At 49.6% G+C, this 19,321-nt stretch overlaps 1 protein-coding gene across 1 annotated transcript; it reads right to left on the bottom strand.

Annotated features, from left to right (window-relative positions):
• Positions 1 to 786: 786 nt before the first annotated feature.
• LOC120651549 lies at positions 787 to 10,419 on the bottom strand. Its single transcript, XM_039929066.1, has 4 exons — positions 10,101 to 10,419; positions 9,876 to 10,020; positions 1,672 to 1,757; positions 787 to 1,318 (listed from the first exon to the last, which is right to left on the bottom strand). The coding sequence occupies exons 1-4, from the start codon at positions 10,410 to 10,412 to the stop codon at positions 1,196 to 1,198; spliced, it is 666 nt and encodes a 221-aa protein (XP_039785000.1). The 5' UTR covers positions 10,413 to 10,419; the 3' UTR covers positions 787 to 1,195.
• Between the last annotated feature and the right edge of the window lie 8,902 nt (positions 10,420 to 19,321).

Here is a 19,321-nt window from a genome sequence, read left to right as displayed (position 1 = left end):
ACCTTCATTTCACAATGTTTCTATAGGATGCTAAGCTATGTAAATTTTGATGAAACAGGATAGTTGTTGGCCTCGTCGGATAGATATACTATTGATCTATCCAACGAGTACAAATTTGTCAATTCTATTCAATATTATTCAAACACCATGCTGCCTAGATATGCAGATCGGACAAACATTATGAAACGGAGGGTTAGTGTGTTAGATCATCTGTGTTTGTGACACTCTAATTCCCTTTTAGTGAAGTACGTGCACGGTCATGGAAAAGAAACACTTCAACTACGTTTACCAACAGATTTGCCGGCCTTCCTCCTAAGCATGGGCGACTCAATCTGGGAAGGTCTCCCAGCCTGATAGGTTTGCCGCTTGCCCCTGCTGTGTCTCAGATGACACCCCACATAACTATCTTTTGCAGCTACCCTTCAAACTGGTTGCAAACTCCTTCGGATACCGCCTCGTCTTCATCAAATACTCTTCTATTCTTCGTTCCTGGCAGTTTCATCCACAGCAGCAACCTCTCCACTGCTCTATCTCCTGAACCAGCAAATCAGACAGACAGACACCATGCATGGATAGAGAATTGCATATAGCAATCTCCAGTCTTTCAGTGTCGGTATGATTTTCTTCCACGCCGTCTCCATAACTATGACCAGGTTACTGTACTGCCAAACCATAAAAACCCACGGAGACGACCACTGCTGTGGCCAGGAATAGGGCCAGGCCGGTTTACTCAAATTAGGACGAAAAATAGAAAACTGATAAAAGTCTTAGGAGTTGGTAATATGATGAAGATCCATAATACCAAATGTAATACCCAAAAATAATTTCTTGTATATGTAACTGAAAAATATCTACCTAATATACTCAATAGTGACATGTAACTCAAACATATCAGCCTCTTGCATGTAGTTTTTACATTTACATATATGCAGACGCAGCATGGGAGCATGCTCTTAAATGATCAGCAAGCCAGTCACTGGGCGAGGTACAAACTCCTGGACAACTAAAAACAACGAAATCATATCCCCCTGTCATATTCCTTCCTGATACAAACTCAAACTGGATGTCAACTGCACGTATTCCATGAATTGCATCTTTTGAACTCAAACAAATGATCCACGAGCTTCAAAAGGTAAGGCCTATCATCACCCCCCCCCCCCCCCACCCCCCCAACTGATGAGGGCACTTCAAGTGCCTACTGAACTTTCTTTGATGTTGGAACAGAAGACGCCAACTCTTTACTTGATGATCTGATGATGAAAAGGATGGTCTCCACCAGCATTCCACCAACTGATCCCAAGATACCTCCAGCAGCATTCTGAAAAAAACACCATAAGGTTCACTGCATGAGGTATGATCTTAGCAGGATAAGACAGACACGTTTACAGCTACAGAGGAAAACAAAGTTGTTTGGCCTATTCAGCCCAATGTATACAAGAAACTACATTGCTATATCTACAAGGTAACCTCCCCCCAATCAATGAGTTGTGACAAGTAAGAACTACAAATCTTTCAGCCGAATAAGAGAATGAGGAATAAAAATCCATAACGCATATAACACAGGCCATACAGTCTACATTATATAGCATCTGTGTCCAAAAAACAATAGGCAAGCTGCAGGATTACATGCCTTAGTAGTTAGTACCAGATGCAGTGTTCTAATGGACTTACAAATACAGGGCTATTGTTGAACAGAGCTCTGAACATGGCAAATCCGACCAAATAACCTGTAAACATTATAACAACGACATGCAGACCTGAAAAAAAGAGATGTTCAGACAATGAAACCATACAAGAAATTCCTAGCCGGAGCTCAAAATAGACTGATACGGCATACTACAAGGACAAATGCACTGATTTATTTTTAATAAAAATGATGATGACTTTGCACACAGAAACAATAGGTTTGGCTCAATTTTAGGAAATATGAATTTATCATTCGTTACTACAGACAAAAGAAAAGGAAATATCATGGTGCTTCAAAAGATTGCAGAGAAGTAGAACAAAATTTTTCCTGTTCCTTTTAGTGAAACATGGCTGATGCCTATGGCACTATCAAGAGTAATTCTAGAAATGCAAAGCAAGTTCTAATTCTTTAGGTGAAATGACTAATTTGAAGTGGCCAACTACATCCATCAGTTGGTCGTGCACTGTTGGTTTGCGTAGTAGACTAGTAGTACATTTTAGTCAAGAATACATTTGTGCGATTTCACTACAATTGGCATGCATAATTGTTCAAGTGAAGTAGGCTTTTGTTTATCACTAGTTTATTAATTTTCCTGAAAACTTGATTCTAAGTTTCACCTGCACTTGTTTAAATTTTAAAGGTCCTTCTTTTCCATAAGAGTAAAATGCACTGTGGGTACATGAACTTGTAGTGCTGTGTCAAATAGGTCCATAAACTTAGAAACCGGATATCTAGCCCCTCGAACTTGCGAACCCGTTCACCCCAAGTCCAGTCCGGTTTTGCATGGCACTGTGCGTCTGCGGTTTGCTACAGTAAACCCGGATTTGCTACAGTTACCGCGGTTTTGTTTTTCCTTTTCTAATTTATTTTGGCTGAATCTTTGAAAAATTATAACTCTTCGATACAACATCGGATGAAGATGATTTTTATATGAAAATTGTAGCCCTCGACGAGATCTACAACTTTATAGTTTTGAGTTTTTTCATTTGATGAAGTTAAGTTGCCCAAAAAAATTATACAAAAGTACAGCACTATAATAATCACGTACTTCTGCTTGTCGCAATAGAAAATTAATATATTTTTCTGTTTGTTGTCAAATGAAGACACTTGTATACTAAAATTTTAGTACTCTAAAAGATCTAGATTCTTAGAGTTTTAAGTTTTTATATTTGAAGTTGTTAAAATGTCGATAATACAGTATAAAGCAGCATATTAAGTACGCAAAAGACGTTGAGGCTTTATACTATTTTATCAACATCTTAACAACTTTAAATGTAAAAACTCAAAACTACAAGAATCTAGATCGTTAAAAGTTTTAAAATTTTGGTATACAAAGTGTCTTCATTTGACAACAAATAAAAAATATATTAATTTTCTAATGCGACAAGCAAAAGTACGCGATTATTATAGTGTTGTACTTTTGTATAATTTTTTTGGGCAACTTAACTTCATCAAATGAAAAAACTCAAAACTATAAAGTTGTAGATCTCGTCGAGGGCTACAATTTTCATATAAAAATCATCTTCATCCGATGTTGTATCGAAGAGTTATGATTTTTCAAAGATTCAGCCGAAATAAATTAGAAAAGAAAAAACAAAACCGCGGTAACTGTAGCAAATCCGGGTCTACTGTAGCAAACCGCGGACGCACAGTGCCATGCAAGCCATGCAAAACCGGACTGGACCTGGGGTGAACGGGTTCGCAAGTTCGAGGGTGTTAGCGTGATGTATGGGCTCTTGGGCCCGGAGGGTCGGCTGTTGCCTATCTCCCTGGTTTTGGTTAGTTGGTTCTGTTTGGCAAGGATCTCCTAGATTAGCTCCTTTCTATTCTTAGGGTTATCCTTGCCTATATGTACTTGAGCCTTGGCTCCTTCATAATCAATCGATTAATCCTCCCAGCCATACTCTGTTTCATGGTATCACGAGACCGGGACTCTTCCCTCTCGCCCTTCCGCTGCCACTGCGCGCCCCTGCGCTAGCAGTATGGTCGGGACTCCTCCCGCCTCCATCGTCGACCCCGCCGAGCAGGCACGCTGCGACGCCGACGCCGAGCAGAAGCGCCTCGCGGACTCCCGCGCCGCTGCTCGCGAGGCTGCCCTCGCCGAGGCTCAGGCCGCCGAGGAGGAGGCCGCTGCTGCCTCCAACGACCGCGACGCCGCCGCCGAGCGCGTCCGTGCTGCTCTAGCACGGGCGGCCAAAGCCCAGGCCGATGCCGCCGCCGCGGTAGATCCCATCGACCCAACCGCCGCCGCCGCGGATCCCATCGACCCGGCTCCTGGGGTCGGCCTGGACGTTTCTCACGCCATGGCCCTCCACGAGGCAGCCGCCATCCTCAATCTTCACGCCCAGGCTGTCTCCGTCCAGAACGCCCGCAGTCTGGTGCAGGTCACCCTCGACACCTCCTCCGGCAATTACTCGCGGTGGCGCGAGCAGTTCCTCCTCGCCGTCACGAAGTACTCGCTGCAAGATCACATCTACAGCGACCACGCCACCTCGGCCCTTCCTGACTGGACTCGGATGAACGCAGTCGTCAAATCATGGCTCTACAGCACGATCTCCTCTGACCTCGCTGAGGCCGTGATTGAACACCGCGCCACCGCCCGTGAAGCCTGGCTCGCCATCGAGGGTCACTTCATCGGCAACTAGGAGACCCGCGCCCTCCACCTCGACGCCAAGTTTCGCGCTTTTGCACAGGGTGATCTCTCCATCACCGATTACTGCAAGCGCTTCAAGAAGATGGCCGACGACCTCGCTGACCTCGGCGAACACGTGACTGACCGCACACTGGTCCTCAACGTGATTCGCGGGCTCAACGAGCGCTACAGGGACATCGGCGTTCATCTCCGGCGCGGGCGCCCCTTCCCCTCCTTCGCCGCCGTCCGCAATGAGCTTCTCCTCGAGGAGATCAACATGGTGCAGCACCCTGTTGCCCCCTCCACCGCCCTCGTCGCCACGGGCTCCTCTGCACCTCGCCAGCCCGCGCCGACCGATGGCAGCGCTCCTCGGACCGGCGCCCCCAAGCAGAACAAGAAGAAGCAGAAGGACCGCAGCACCCCTTCAGGCGGCACCTCTGCCCCTGGCGGCGGCGGTTCCTCTGGCGGCCCCTCCTCCACGCCCGGGGCGTCCGCTGGGTCCGGCGCGACCGGGCCTTCTTTCTACAATCCGTGGACCGGGTCCATCCAGATGTGGCCCGGCCCACGAACGCCTCCCCTGGCCCAGCTTCCGCAGGGACGCACCGGCCCACAACAGCAGCAGGCGCTGCTGGCTCTTCAAGGGGCCCAACAGCTTCCCCAGGCGGCCCAGCAGCTCCCCCACCAGCAGGCCTTTCTGCCGGCCTACGGAGCTCCTGTCCAGCCCATGTTCCAGCCGCAGCAGCCGGCGCCGTCGGCCTGGCCCTCCCAGGCGCCGTACCAGCCCATGGTGGGATCTCCGGCTTGGGACCAGAGCTCCCTCGCCTCTACTTTCAGCACCATGACGCTCACTCCGCCGGTGAACAACGACTGGTACTTTGATACAGGTGCCTCTTCCCACATGACCTCTCATGACGGTTCTCTCTCTCACTCCTCGACCCCACGGTATCCCTCTCCCACCTCTATCGTTGTCGGTAATGGTTCGCTCTTGCCGGTCACCGCGACCGGCACGGCACACCTTGGCTCTCTTGCATTAAATAATGTTCTTGTGTCACCTCAGCTCATCAAGAACCTTATCTCTGTTCGCCAATTTACTATCGATAACAACTGTTCTGTGGAGTTTGACCCATATGGTTGCTCTGTGAAGGATCTTCTCACGCGGACCGTGACCATCAGGTGCAATAGCTCCGGCCCGCTCTACCCTCTGCAGCTTCCCGTGGCACACTCCCTTGTCGCGAGCTCTACGCCGGCTTCGCTGTGGCACCGTCGCCTTGGTCATCCTGGTCGCGAGGCCCTCTCCAAACTCGCTTCGGCTATTCCTGCTTGTAATAAAAGTTTGGATTCTCTATGTCATGCGTGTCAATTAGGACGACATGTTCGTCTCCCTTTCGGTACTTCAGCTTCTCGGGCGTCGAACAACTTTGCTCTTATTCATTGTGACTTATGGACATCTCCTGTTGTCAGTGTCTCTGGTTACAAATACTACTTGGTTGTTCTCGACGATTGCTCACATTACTTGTGGACGTTCCCTTTACGGCTGAAATCTGACACCTTCACGACATTATCTAACTTTTTTGCCTATGTCTCTACCCAGTTCGGCGCCCGCGTCCAGGCCGTCCAAACCGACAACGGCCGGGAGTTTGACAACTCCAGCGCGCGCACCTTCTTCCCGACACATGGCGTCCTCTTTCGCATGTCGTGTCCCTACACGTCTCCGCAGAACGGTAAAGCCGAACGGATCATTCGTACCACTAACGATGTCATCCGCTCCCTTCTGTTTCAGGCGAGCATGCCTCCTTCGTATTGGGCCGAGGCGTTGCACACTGCAACTCTTCTCCTCAACATCTTGCCCACCAAGACCCTTGGTTTCTCGACACCGCATTTTGCCCTCCTTGGCAGTGCGCCGTCCTACGATCATCTTCGGGTCTTCGGTTGTAAGTGTTACCCCAATCTTTCGGCCACTGCTCCCCATAAACTTGCACCCCGTTCTGCTCTCTGCATCTTCCTTGGCTATTCTGCTCATCATAAGGGATACCGCTGTCTTGATCCTATCACCAATAGAATCATCATCTCTCGTCATGTTATCTTTGACGAAACCAATTTCCCCTTTGCCGAGCAAACTTCACCTCCCACGGCTGCGGATTTCACCTTTTTAGATGAACTCCCTAACCCGGCGCCTGTTCCCATAGGGCTGCCGACATTGTCTTCTGTAGGACCTCCAGGTACTCCTGCTGCCGCCGGTCGCCCTCCTGCGGACGTGCCGCCGCTTCCTGCGCCACGGGTTCCACCGGGGTTTCATGCCCTCCCTCGTGCGGGTGCTGTGCCACGCGCGGCCACGGCTCCCTCCTCGACGCCCACTGCGCCATCGCCCGCGCCACGCGCGGCCGCGCCTTCGCCATCGACGGCCGTCCCCGCACCTGCCTCTCCTGCACTCCCATGTGCGGGATCCACGCCACGCGCGGCGCCTGCTCTGCGCGTCTACTCCAGGCGTCCCCGGCCCGTCGAGCCGCCTCCAGCAGCATCCGCTGCTCCCGCAGCACCTGTGCCTCTTCCTCGTGGTGCTGTTGCTGTTGCCCCAACGGTGAATCAGCATCACATGACGACTCGGGCCAAGGATGGTTTTCGCGTACCATCCCTGTTCCACGCCGCACCACTGTCTCCAGTCCCGAAGACCTTCCGCGGTGCCCTTGCCGATCCCAATTGGCGGGCCGCCATGGAAGAAGAACATGCTGCTCTCCTTCAGAACCAGACTTGGGATCTGGTTCCTCGCCCCCGACATGCCAACATTGTCACCGGCAAGTGGATTTTCAAGCACAAGTTCCTCGCCGACGGTTCTCTGGAGCGTTACAAGGCACGTTGGGTTCTTCGTGGCTTCACTCAGCGCCCGGGTGTTGACTTTGCCGAGACATTCAGCCCAGTCGTTAAACCTGCCACAGTTCGCACGGTTCTCTCTTTGGCTCTCTCCCGCAAGTGGCCTGTTCACCAGCTCGATGTCAAGAATGCTTTCCTCCATGGTACTCTGACGGAGACAGTGTTTGCTGCTCAGCCTTCCGGATTCGAGGACCCTGCTCACCCAGACTTTGTTTGCCGCCTCAACAAGTCTCTCTACGGGCTGAAACAGGCCCCTCGTGCTTGGTACAGTCGTTTTGCCACGCACCTGGTCTCTCTAGGCTTCGTGGAAGCCAAGTCGGATACTTCGCTGTTCATCTACCGTCGTGGCACTGATATGGCATACCTGCTCCTCTACGTTGATGACATCGTACTCACCGCCTCCTCAGCACAGCTCCTGCGGCAAGTTATCTCGGCTCTTCAGCAGGAATTTGCCATGAAGGATTTGGGCGAGCTCCATCATTTCTTGGGGATGCAGGTCCAGCGCAACGCTGATGGTATGGTTCTCTCTCAGCGGCAGTACATGCTCGACATCCTGGACCGGGCAGGCATGGCGGAGTGCAAGCCTTGCACAACGCCAGTGGATACCAACCCCAAGGTCTCTGCCGACTCTGGGGCTCCAGTCGCCGATCCGTCAGATTACCGCAGTCTTGCAGGTGCTCTGCAGTATCTGACCTTCACACGACCTGACATTGCCTATGCCGTGCAGCAGGTCTGTCTCTACATGCATGATCCTCGAGAGCCTCACCTTGCTGCTCTCAAGCGCATTCTTCGGTACATTCGGGGTACCCTGCACCTGGGTCTTCACCTTCGGCCATCGACCCTGGATGATTTGGTGGTCTACTCTGATGCTGACTGGGCTGGTTGTCCTGATACTCGCAAGTCCACCTCGGGCTATGCTGTGTTCCTTGGTGATAACTTGGTCTCTTGGTCGTCCAAGCGTCAGAACACCGTCTCCCGTTCCAGTGCTGAAGCTGAGTATCGCGCCGTGGCCAATGGTGTTGCTGAGGCTTCCTGGCTCCGTCAGCTTCTTCACGAGCTTCACACTCCGCTTCGCCGCGCCATACTTGTCTACTGTGATAACATCAATGCGGTCTACATGTCCTCCAACCCAGTTCAGCATCAACGAACGAAGCATATCGAGATCGATCTTCACTTCGTTCGTGAGAAGGTAGCTATGGGTGCCGTACGGGTTCTCCATGTTCCCACGACATCTCAATTCGCCGACGTCTTCACCAAGGGGCTGCCTTCTTCGGTGTTCTCTGAGTTTCGGTCCAGTCTGAATGTCCGTGGCTGAGCACCGACGTTCAGACTGCGGGGGCGTGTTAGCGTGATGTATGGGCTCTTGGGCCCGGAGGGTCGGCTGTTGCCTATCTCCCTGGTTTTGGTTAGTTGGTTATGTTTGGCAAGGATCTCCTAGATTAGCTCCTTTCTATTCTTAGGGTTATCCTTGCCTATATGTACTTGAGCCTTGGCTCCTTCATAATCAATCGATTAATCCTCCCAGCCATACTCTGTTTCAGAGGGGCTAGATATCCGGTTTCTAAGTTTATGGACCTATTTGACACAGCACTACAAGTTCATGTACCCACAGTGCATTTTACTCTTTCCATAATGGCCATAGTGAGATACCATTAGTGAGAAAAAGGAATCACATTTCCCACAACCACCAACGACAAACAGAAAATAAAAGAAGAAAGTAAAGTAGGTCCAACAAACTGCAGCAGTTCAGCCTTAGCTAATTGCATTATAGATAATGAAAATGATCAGATAGTTGCACCAAAAACAAGTTCAAATCAAATCCTGCATATGTACCTTTATATGTTCTTTGTTAATTCTCTGAAAACCCATAAGCCCCCATTTTCACATATTTACAACAACTTAATCCATTTTCACTACTTCCTCCAATCACAAGTATAGGTCCATCTAGTTTGTTTTCAGTCAGACTGATTTAACTTTGACTATCATATACATTATTTATTCACTTAATCAAAATAATTTCACAGTTTGTAACTCTTTTGTTAGGATAATATATTTTTAGGCACATTGTTAGTGAAAGTTACGAAAGTGTTGGCTATGTTTACAAATAATTAGCTATCCGAAAAGAGGCATTTATTGCAGAACACTGACATGAAAACCCATTACTCCACTGAACCTGGACTCTGAAGTCCAAATTTGAAAATGTATTGCACTATCACAATCATGCTTGATTGTGCGTCGCGGGTTTGTTTAGCAGTGCATTCTACTAGTGAAGAATGGATTTAAATTATTTCACTACTATTGCATTCAGGAAAAGAGACAATGTGGAAATTAAAGTGGCGGACTAGCCCCATGAAACTTCTGCCTCTAGTCACAGATAACCAAAATGATTTTGCGTCAAAGCTACCATGCAGTTTCTAATTTGGAAAACAACAGTTCGTGCATTGCGATCATGCTTTACAGATTAGCGCTACAGGTATTTTTTCAGACCCACAGACTCAGACCAATAAAGCTCATATTCTGGTGAACAAAACAAAGGGAGGTCGTCATCCTATTCCTTCTATTGAATAACTGTACTCGGTTGAACAAGCAATCCTAAGGTTGCAGCTCTGCAAAGAGGAGTTTGGCTAGAAAAAAAAAACAGAATAATTCAGCAAAGAAAAATGTGAAAATAGGACAGTTGGTAGGTACCGAATCCGATCTGATCCTTGTAGGATGAGAAGGGCTCAGGGCTGTCCTCCCTGCTGGGAGGCGCAACGTCCCTGACTAGCTCGGCGTACTCCTTTCTCTCCTGCATCTCCCGGAGCTTCTCCAGCCTCGCCTTGAGCTCATCGCTCTGCAACCCAACCGCGCGGCAAACCCAGGCGAATCAGAACAAAGCCAGCATCACGAAGGACCAAGAGAACGAAAGGGAACCTTCTCGCGAGGCTTGGGGCTGGGAAGCACGAAGTCAGCGCCGCGGAGGAGGCTGCGGAGGGGCGGGCGGGCGTCTGGCGAGGCGGCGCACCAGATGGCGCGGAGGGAGCGGTAGGGGACGTCAGACTCCGACGAGAGCGCGGACGCGAGCTCCCGGAGGTCGGCGTCGAGGTCGCCCGAGGCGGCGGCGGAGGAGAGGAAGAAGCGGATGGGATCGGTCGCGGCGACGGCGAGGCCCGGCGCGGCGGTGGTCGTCGCCATGGCTGCAGCAGGGATGTAAAAGTATCGGACGGAGGATATTACTCCTGTCATATTTGTTATGCTGTTTGTCCTCCAATACACAGTAGGATATGGATAGTATTAATTTTTACCAAATAAAATTCTAATAAATATTAATATCATAAAATATAATTTATAAATATTTGAATACAAATCGATTATGAATATTAGATTTAAACGGATAAAATTTTTCCAGACCAGATTGACTTCGAATACGATTACCATCTACATTCTAGCCGTAGCTGAGAGCTGCTTCGCTTGTTGGTCTGGACTTCCGTGGACTCGCAAGCTAGTGGGTGGCATGAGGAGAGATGCGGTGGCCCATGAAGAAGAATATATTAGAGAATCAGTACTTGGGCCTGGGCCGGACAGAGTTTAAGAGCCGTCAAATTTATATATCTTTCGATAGATTTTTTCTTATCCAAATTCTACTGTTTGAGATTCATGCGAACAACTCAAACTCCTGAATCCACTCCAAACCCTACCTCTCTCTCACCTTCTCTCTTCCTGTGCACCGCCGCAGGCCACCTGCGCGCCCACCCGTGCTGCTGCTGCACGTGCTCCCGCCGCCGGCGGGCGCCTGCTACTGCCCGCCCACCCGCCTGCTGCTGCTCCCCGCGTGCCGCTGCGCGCCTGCCTGCTCCGCCGCGGCCACATTCTCCGCGCGCCGCCACGCGCCTGCCTGCTCTGTCGCGGCTGCATGCTTCGCACGCCGCCGCCTGCGTGCTTGCCTGCGACGCCGCTGCCGCTTGCTCCACCGCTGCCGCCCTCCCCGCCGCTTGCTCCGCGCGCCGCCCGTGCCCCACGCCGCTGCCGGCCACCGGCACCGGAGAAGAAGCCAAGAAAAATATTGAGATTCAACATTTGCAAACTATTGATTCAACATTTTAAAAATACTTGTTCAACATTTTCAAAATATTGTTTCAACATTTTATCTGTAAAATGTTGAATGGGCTATAAGTTGGATTTTGGTGGGCTTTATAGATGAGTTGTTTAACTATCTTTCACAAGATGAATAGGAGCACCCTTTTAAGAGCTCGTGCGTAAAATTTGAGTACTAGACTTTAGTATCTATCAGCACTTTATACTCCTACTAAAAATTTTAAATTTTGACTGAAGTTTATCATACCGTATTATCATTACATTTGGATTAGCTAGTATTAATTTTAACACTTTTAAGTATTAGCACTTGGATCCAAATATCATCTAAGTCTCTTGTCGGCTTGTAATGCAAAGCAGGCTGGCTGGCTTCGTGGCATCTAGAAGTATACATAGCAGAATTTTTTTTTGAAAGCACCCAGAAACACTAGGGAGTCAGGCTCTCCGCAGCGGTGTCTGTAAACGGCTCTGTAAAGAACATCCAGAGCCGGTTTACAGAGAAAACTCCCGCAGCGGGGTACGCCAAGCTGCTCTGTATCGTTGCGGACAGCTTCCCGCACTGGATATCTAGCGCGCGTACGACCGAGATGCAAAACTGCTGTGCGCGGGCCCCATTGTCCTTCCCGCGGCCGTCCCCAACTGGCAACTGCCGCAGCTCCGCGCCTCCGGCCAGCCGCAACCTCGTTGGGGAACGACGTCGGAGGAGGGCCACGGTAGCAGAGGTCAAGCTCGCCCATGGCGTCGAGCTCGAGGGTGCAGGGAGGCGGGCCAAGAAGGGGGGAAGGAGGGCGCTCGGGTGGAGGCGCCGCCGAATCCCCAGCCCCGCCGCGGCCATGGACTGAGAGGAGGAGGCCGCCGCCGGGGACGGGGCCACGCCACGCGCTCGCCGTCGTGCCGCTGTCCCGAGATCGAGGGAGGCGCCATGGCGTGCCCCTGCCCGCCGCCTCCGCCGGTATGCGCCGTGGCCGGAGGAGGGCCACCAAGCAGGGAGGCCCAGAGCTGCGCCTCCGAGATCCAGAGGAGGCCCTGCCGCCGGATCTTGGGGAGGGAGGAGGGGCCGCCGGGAGTCCGCGCCGCCACGGCCGCCGTGCCGCGGCACGCCCCGCTCGCCGTCGGCGGGAGAGACCAAGAGAGAGAAGAGAGAGGAGAGAATGGGAGGGAGTGGTGTCTGCGTGGGGTCGAATAAAAAATCTGACAAGTGGGCCTTGCTACTGGTAGTTGGTATAGATAGTGATATAGAGAGTGGATGGGTGCGGAGAAATTGAATATAGAGAACAGAATATTGATGATTAAGACAGAATATTCTTTTTAGAGAGTGAATTTGAAGAGTGACGAGTGCAAAGAGCCTCATGTAAAATTTTAGACGCCCACGCTGACCGGATTTAACACAGACGAGGTTGCTTGAGTAGTCTCGAAACACATCATACTGAGACACACGCACACCTTCACACACACGCACGCACACCCACACATATAGGCCTCAGCACCCGTTGCGACACCAGCGTTGCCATCACAGGGTATCGAACGCTGGCGGGCAGCCTCGCTGCCGCGAGCGCTACACTGAGCCACTGGCTCGTTCGCTGCATAGCAGAAGTGAGGATGCAGTTGGAGAAGCCGAGAGAGAAAAGGAGAGCAAGGAAAGCATGGGCCGCTAGCTCTTGCAACCAACTAGTAGTGAATGGTGATGGGGTAGAGTAGGCAGGAAGCTGGGAGAAATGGAGGATGTCAGTTTGACGGTTGCTATCCTCCATTTATGGGCTGATGAGCTAGCAGGCAGCTTGGCAACGGACAGCAGTACAGGAAGTGAGGAGGAGCCTCTCGATCGATCATCTCACTATCCGCTGTCATCTCTTGCATATTCTCAGGAGTTGTTTGGTTCTAAAGGCAAAGCTTAGTCCATGTCACACCAAACAGAATCTTTATATTTAGAAATGTTAAATAAAGATTAATTATAAAACTAACTGCAGAATCTTGAGCTAAACTGTGAGACGAATCTAATGAAGTATATTAATCAATGATTAGCATTAGCGGATGGATACTGTAGCATTAATGTAGCAAATTATAGATTAATTAGACTCATTAAATTCATCTCACAAATTAGCACTCAGCTGTAAAAAAAATTATAAACAAATTTTATTCGTTACTTCAAAATAGCAAGATTTTTTTAATGTGACGGAACTATAAAAAAAATCTTTGAAACTAAACAAGGTCTCAATCACCGGTCAGTAGAGAACCAACAAGTCGGCGCACAGTGCGTTCGTTGTAATAAACACACAGGTGATGGGGATGAGAAGGTAGGTGAGACAGAGAGAGAGCGCGCGGCCGACGCAAGGTCAAAGTCATGTAAAGTACAGTTGAGCTGAGCCCACTGCTAAGGCGTTCGCGAAAGTTGGTGAAAAGTCACCGTTTCGTTGTTATTTGATAAATAATATCTAATTATGAATTAATTAGACTTAAAAAATTTATTTCGTGCTAATTAATTAGACTGTATAATTAGTTATTTTTTTCAACTACATTTAATGCTTCGTACATGTCGAAAAATTCGATACGACGGATACTGAAAAATTTTGGGAATTAAACGGGTCTAGATTCAGCCGGCAGCCGGTTGAGAGAGCGCCACTTCACGGTGCGGTGGTGGCGGACCCCGCAAAAATTAATGCGCAGCAGTGAGTGTAGGGCCATGTTTGCATAAAACCATCAAAACTTTTGCACAAAAAGACGAATGCATGCATGAAGTACTAAACGAAGTTTATTTGCAAAACCCTTTTAGGAATGGGTGTAATTTTTCGAGACGAATCTAATAAGCCAAGTTTCATCATTATTGGCTACAGTGATGCTACAGTAACCGCGCTCAATCATCCTCTAATCATGCGGTCAAAGACCTCATTAGCTAGAACAACTGCTACAGTACCACAGTTGTGGAGGTAATTTTATAATTAGACTTTATTTAATACCACTAATTAGTAGTCAAAACATCGTTTCTCTTTCATCAAAACTTTTCCACCCTTCATCCAAACACGGCCTAGCAGCGTTTTCGCTAGCTACGAGCGAGCGTCTCGCGATGCGCCTGCTACGCTCTCTCTCCTCCTTTCTCTCTCCCTCACGTCACGTAGGACGTCGCCCGCTCTTCGCCTCTTTATAATACTTGCTGTGAGCCCCCGCAATCAAGAGTATCGAGACTCGAGAGGGGCGGCCAACACAGTGACCTACACCCAACTGCTGAGAAGAACATTTTTTAGAAAAAGAAAAGTTGGTTAGGCATAAGCGACAGTGGTCTTCGCTACTACGAGATTTATTTTTGTTGATTGGCTATGAAAATGACACCAGGATCGATGGTGGAGCGATAACTTCTCTCCCACGACCACGATAAGGAGCGATAAGGAGTAGTAACGGATCATAATTCTAGTATTTTTTTTACAATCTGACTTGATTCCTACTAGGGTTTTTTTCCCAACCGGACACCCCAAACCGGAGCACTCCGGTTCCGGTTTACCGGACCGGTTTGACCGGTTACCGGTAGAAACCGGTCAAATTCAAATTTGAATTCAAAAAACTTAGTTCAACCGGTTCGTACCGGTATACCGACCGGTTAGATCGGTTTACCGGTCGGTTTGACCGGTTTGAATTCAAATTCAAATTTAAAATCGCATGTGTAACAGGTTAGGACTGGTATACCGGCCGGTTTGATCGGTTTACCAAGTGGGCCTTAATGAGCCGTCTCATTTTTTCTTTTTTTTTTAACTTTAAATGCCCTAAAAGTATGTTAAACGAACGAATTTTTGAGAAAATTTGACACCATTAGATTCGTCGCACCTTGAAGTATTTTTATGATTTTTTTTTGGAAATTTTTCATTTTTTCGAATTCAAATTTAAATTTTGAATTTGGGCCAGTTTGGTACCGGCCCAAACCGGAACCGGACTGGACCGGTTTGACCGGTTGAACCCTGATTCCTACTCCCTCTGTTCTCGAATGTAAGTCATTCTAGAATTTTTAAGATGGATTATGATTGTGTAGAAAAGACTTTTCTACCTCTAATTATTTAGTATTGGGAATGTGCTAATTAAACTAGAATGTCTTTTTCCATACACCTCCTCCATATGTATCTCCCCTTACATAGTTGCATGCACATATTTTTATTGGGAAAGACCCGAAAATAATGCACAATTAAGATGGTTGGATTCACTCTCAACCTAGAATGACTTACATTTGAGGACAAACTTTGAATTTTAAAATGACTTATATTTGAGGACGGAGGTAGTATTTAGTTTACATAAGTTAGGTCACTTATTAAATCAGGAGACTAAAAATTAGTGACTTATAAGTCATGAATGTTTAATTATAAGTGACTTATAAGTTCATTAGAGCAAATATTATAGTAAACTAGATGCTGGCTAAATCCTATATGGAGAAAAGAGAAAGAAGGAGAGAGAAGAAAGTGGGTGTTTTCCAAACCACCGGCTCACGCGGGCGCATGCGCCTCTGCTGGTGGCCCTGCGCGACCTTGCCGCCCACTCCCAGCCCGCAGCAGGCGCGCTAGCGGGCGAGTGGCCATGCACAGTGCCGATAGGGCCGGCTGGGTTACTGCTCTTGCTCTTACCGTGTGTTTGATTGTGGGACTAGAAGGATGGGTTGGTTCCATCCCTCATTTTGGGGATGGAGCCGACCCATTTCTTGTTTGGTTTCATCTCTAGTTTTGAGTATAGAACCAATCCATTTCTTGTTTGGTTGAAGGAACAAAAAGCGGGGATGGATGCCATTTTTAACCCCGTTAGCACAGTAATCTTGGGTCCCACATGTCATCCTCATGGACTCCTTCCTCTTCCCACAGATACAGAAGCAGGGGCGCTTCTCCTCCATGGCCTCCCACGGCGGAGATGGCCGTGGCCGGGACGAACGGGAGCACGTTGGCGGCGAGCCACCGCGACGCCGCGGCCGGGTCCGCGGCCAGCGAGGGGATGTCGCCGTTGGCCACGCCGACGACGACGGAGATGTTTGAGCCGGCCAGCGCGCGGATGAGCCCCGCGTCGACGCCGTAGAGCCGGACCTTGGAGATGGCCGTGGACTTGAGCAGCACGCGCGCGAATGGCGCAAGGAAATCCGGCGGGGCCGTCGTCAATCGCCCACCGAACAAAAGCATCCGACAAAAAGATCCAATCCAGAAACTGAGAAAAGGCATAAAAATTCATCTGAAGATCTTTCCGGCTCGGTAAGCCTGGGATTTCCCCATCCCCCGCCGGCCAACTTTCCGTGCACCCGTCGGGGCTCGCGATCGAGATCGCTATTGCCAAAAAGAGAGACTGCCGCCGCCGCCGATGGCCTCCTCACCTCGGCGCTCGGAACGGGGAGAGAGGCCCCTGCTCGCCCCGCGACAGGGTGGTGCGGATCTGCGGCACCGGGGACGGCGCGGAGCTGGGGACAGCAGGGTCATGGAGATGGGGGGCGCCCGGGACGGCGTGGAGCAGCGCTACGGTGGACGACGGCCGGGGACGACGCGGAGCGGTGGTGGCGGCGCCGGGCGGCGTCGGCCCTCGCGACGGGGAGGCGGCGGCGGCGGCTGGCGTGCGTCCTTGACCATGAGGGAGAGGGGGAGGAGAGCACAAGCACAGCGGCGGTGGCGTCGGGGGTCGCGTGGAGGCGGAGGCGGGCGGACGGACGGAGACTTCACGGGAAGTGCGCTCAGCGACAGAGGAAATCGGGGTTGGCTCCGTCCGCCAGATTTCAACGGACGGAGACGACCCGCATATAGCCCGAATATTCCCATTTGAGTCCGCTCCAACCCCTGCTCCTCGTCATCCAAACATCCTAAAAATGGGTTCGACCCGTCCGGGTTGGATTTCTTCCACCAACCAAACACACGGTTAAAGATCCAGTTTTACCCTACCTCCTCTTCTTTCGTTATGACTTTAAGTGTGGGTCCCACACGATAAAGGGGGAAGAGAGTGACTTGTATCAACTTATTGCTTATAAGTCCATGACATGATAAGCTAGTGTTGTTGGGCAAAATAAATTATTTTTTGCACTTTTCAACTTATAAAGAAGTAACTTATTTACCAAACAGAATCTTGATTCTTATATATTTTTAATTTAAATTGAATAAGAGCTCTAAATTTATATAAGAGTTTAATTTTTTTAGAACCCGATTCTTAAATTACTATCCCTATGCCACGACAAGCACATTGATGGCCATAGAGAGAAGCCCAGCGCAGTATATCCACCTTGATCCAACACCTCGAGCCATTGCCTCAAAAAAAAGAAAAAACACCTCGAGCCATTGGGTGAAAGGCAAATATAGTAGGTGATAAAATGGAAATATCACTGCCTACTGCTGGATCTAAATCTGGGAACAAGCAGTAAGGTGGTGTTTAGTTGGGGAGCTGATTGAGACAGAGCTGTTACGTCCTTCGTTTGGTTCGTGAACATGGGATCAGAGCCGTCCAACGAGCAAATATTTATTGTGTTCAGCTGGCTAGTGCTGGTGGCTGGTACTGAATTTTTATGAGAGAAGTACTGCTAGCTAGCTGGTGCTGGTGGCTAGTGCTGATTTTATATGAAAGTGAAACACTGTTGGCTGAATGCAACGAAGATGTAGCGAACAGAGTCATTATTTCCAATTTCCCACAACATCCGGGACAGACTCGTTCGGCCAAAAAGAGTGGACGGGTTCATCAATCCAATGTTTTCTCTTCTCGTGTCGTCCTCCCTCCGGAGCCACTTTTTTCTCCCCACAATCCTCTGCTCCCGTGACCTCTACCTACTTGAAGAGGGACACCGAGGGCTAGGCAGTGACGAGCCCAAGCAATGGCGGCTTCGATTTGGCGCCTGCCTCGGATTTTTTTGGCAGCGGGTGAAGCTGGCTCCGATTTGGCCGACAGTGCAGTGAATCGTACGACGCCGGCTTTGAATCGAGCGGCAGCGCATGAATCGGACGGTGATGAACCTCCTGCTTGTCTCATTGTTGCTGCTCAGAGACCAGCCCCTATTGCAGTGCTTTGAATCGGTCGACAACCGGTGCCGGGCAGCAGGATACGATGCCGAGCATGCGGCAGCGGTGGCAGGCAGCTATGCTCTGGAAGGGAAGAGGAAGGAGGGAGAAGGGTAGTGCATGAAGGTGGGGCTCACAAAACAGAGGTTAACGGAACAAGAGCCGGGCGATCCTCGTCCCTCCAACCAAATAAGGAATAGAGCCATTATATTCCTTCTACCAAGTAAAAAAGATGTTGGAGTCATTCCATTCCTCCAACCAAGTCTCTCTCGCTCTCCAACCAAATGTCATACTTTGTCAGACTCTTGCACTGCCATCATGGCAGTGGCGGCGCTCGTCCTTCAAATGCTGGAGACCAACTGTTGGGTGCTAAGCAGAACGAATTGGGCTTTGTCTGATTTCCCTAGAATTCTAGAAAACACTTTGATTGTTAATTAAAAATATTAAATAAAGACAGTTTACAGAACAAATTACATGACCCCTGCGCTAGGACTTCCGACGAATCTAATGAGATCTTTGACCGCATGATTAGAGAATTTGATTAATTACTATCATTAGATTAGATTAGTAGCGAAAAGTTACACCCATCAATAAAAGAGATTCGTAAATAGATTTTATTTAGTACTTTATGCATGCAAGATTCTCTTTTAGAATCGGGTATTTCTAGAATGAAACCAAACGGACCCAACATGTAGAAAGTTTGTAGGTAGCTGACGTGGACGTGCCACGTACCCTAACGCTCGTCGGTATGCCGTTGAATGCACTCAAGTGCATGGCTGGGGTTGTACTATAGCATCATCAAATTAAATGGCAGGACCGCAGATCCTAGCTGTGCCGTGAGCACACACGATTTGACTTGGTGGCGTGCGACTCTACGTGCTCGCGTGCTACTGTACGCTATCACGATCGTGTTGTTGGGCAGCGGCCGCCCCGGCCAGCGAAGTGGGCATTTATTGGACGGCGGCGACACGCCTCGCCCCTGCTTGCTCAGCTACTGGCAAAGCTACAGCTATCTGGAGGCTGGTCCAGCTCGGGCGGACGGTGGGCCTGCGGCCTGCCCGCCCAGCGGGCCTGGCCGTG

Source organism: Panicum virgatum, chromosome 9K (assembly GCF_016808335.1).
Source record: "Panicum virgatum strain AP13 chromosome 9K, P.virgatum_v5, whole genome shotgun sequence".
In the NCBI taxonomy this organism is placed as follows: Eukaryota; Viridiplantae; Streptophyta; class Magnoliopsida; order Poales; family Poaceae; genus Panicum; species Panicum virgatum.
The sequence above is the reverse complement of the archived record's forward strand: the minus strand, read 5'-3'. Positions and strand labels throughout refer to the sequence as shown.

Coding starts and splice junctions, on each gene's coding strand:
- LOC120651549 (XM_039929066.1), bottom strand. CDS start 10,412: ATGACAGGAGTAATATCCTCCGTCCGATACTTTTACATCCCTGCTGCA. Junction 1,758..9,875: donor CAAGGATCAGATCGGATTCG/GTACCTACCAAC, acceptor TCTTTTTTTCAG/GTCTGCATGTCGTTGTTATA. Junction 1,319..1,671: donor TCAACAATAGCCCTGTATTT/GTAAGTCCATTA, acceptor TGTTTTTTTCAG/AATGCTGCTGGAGGTATCTT.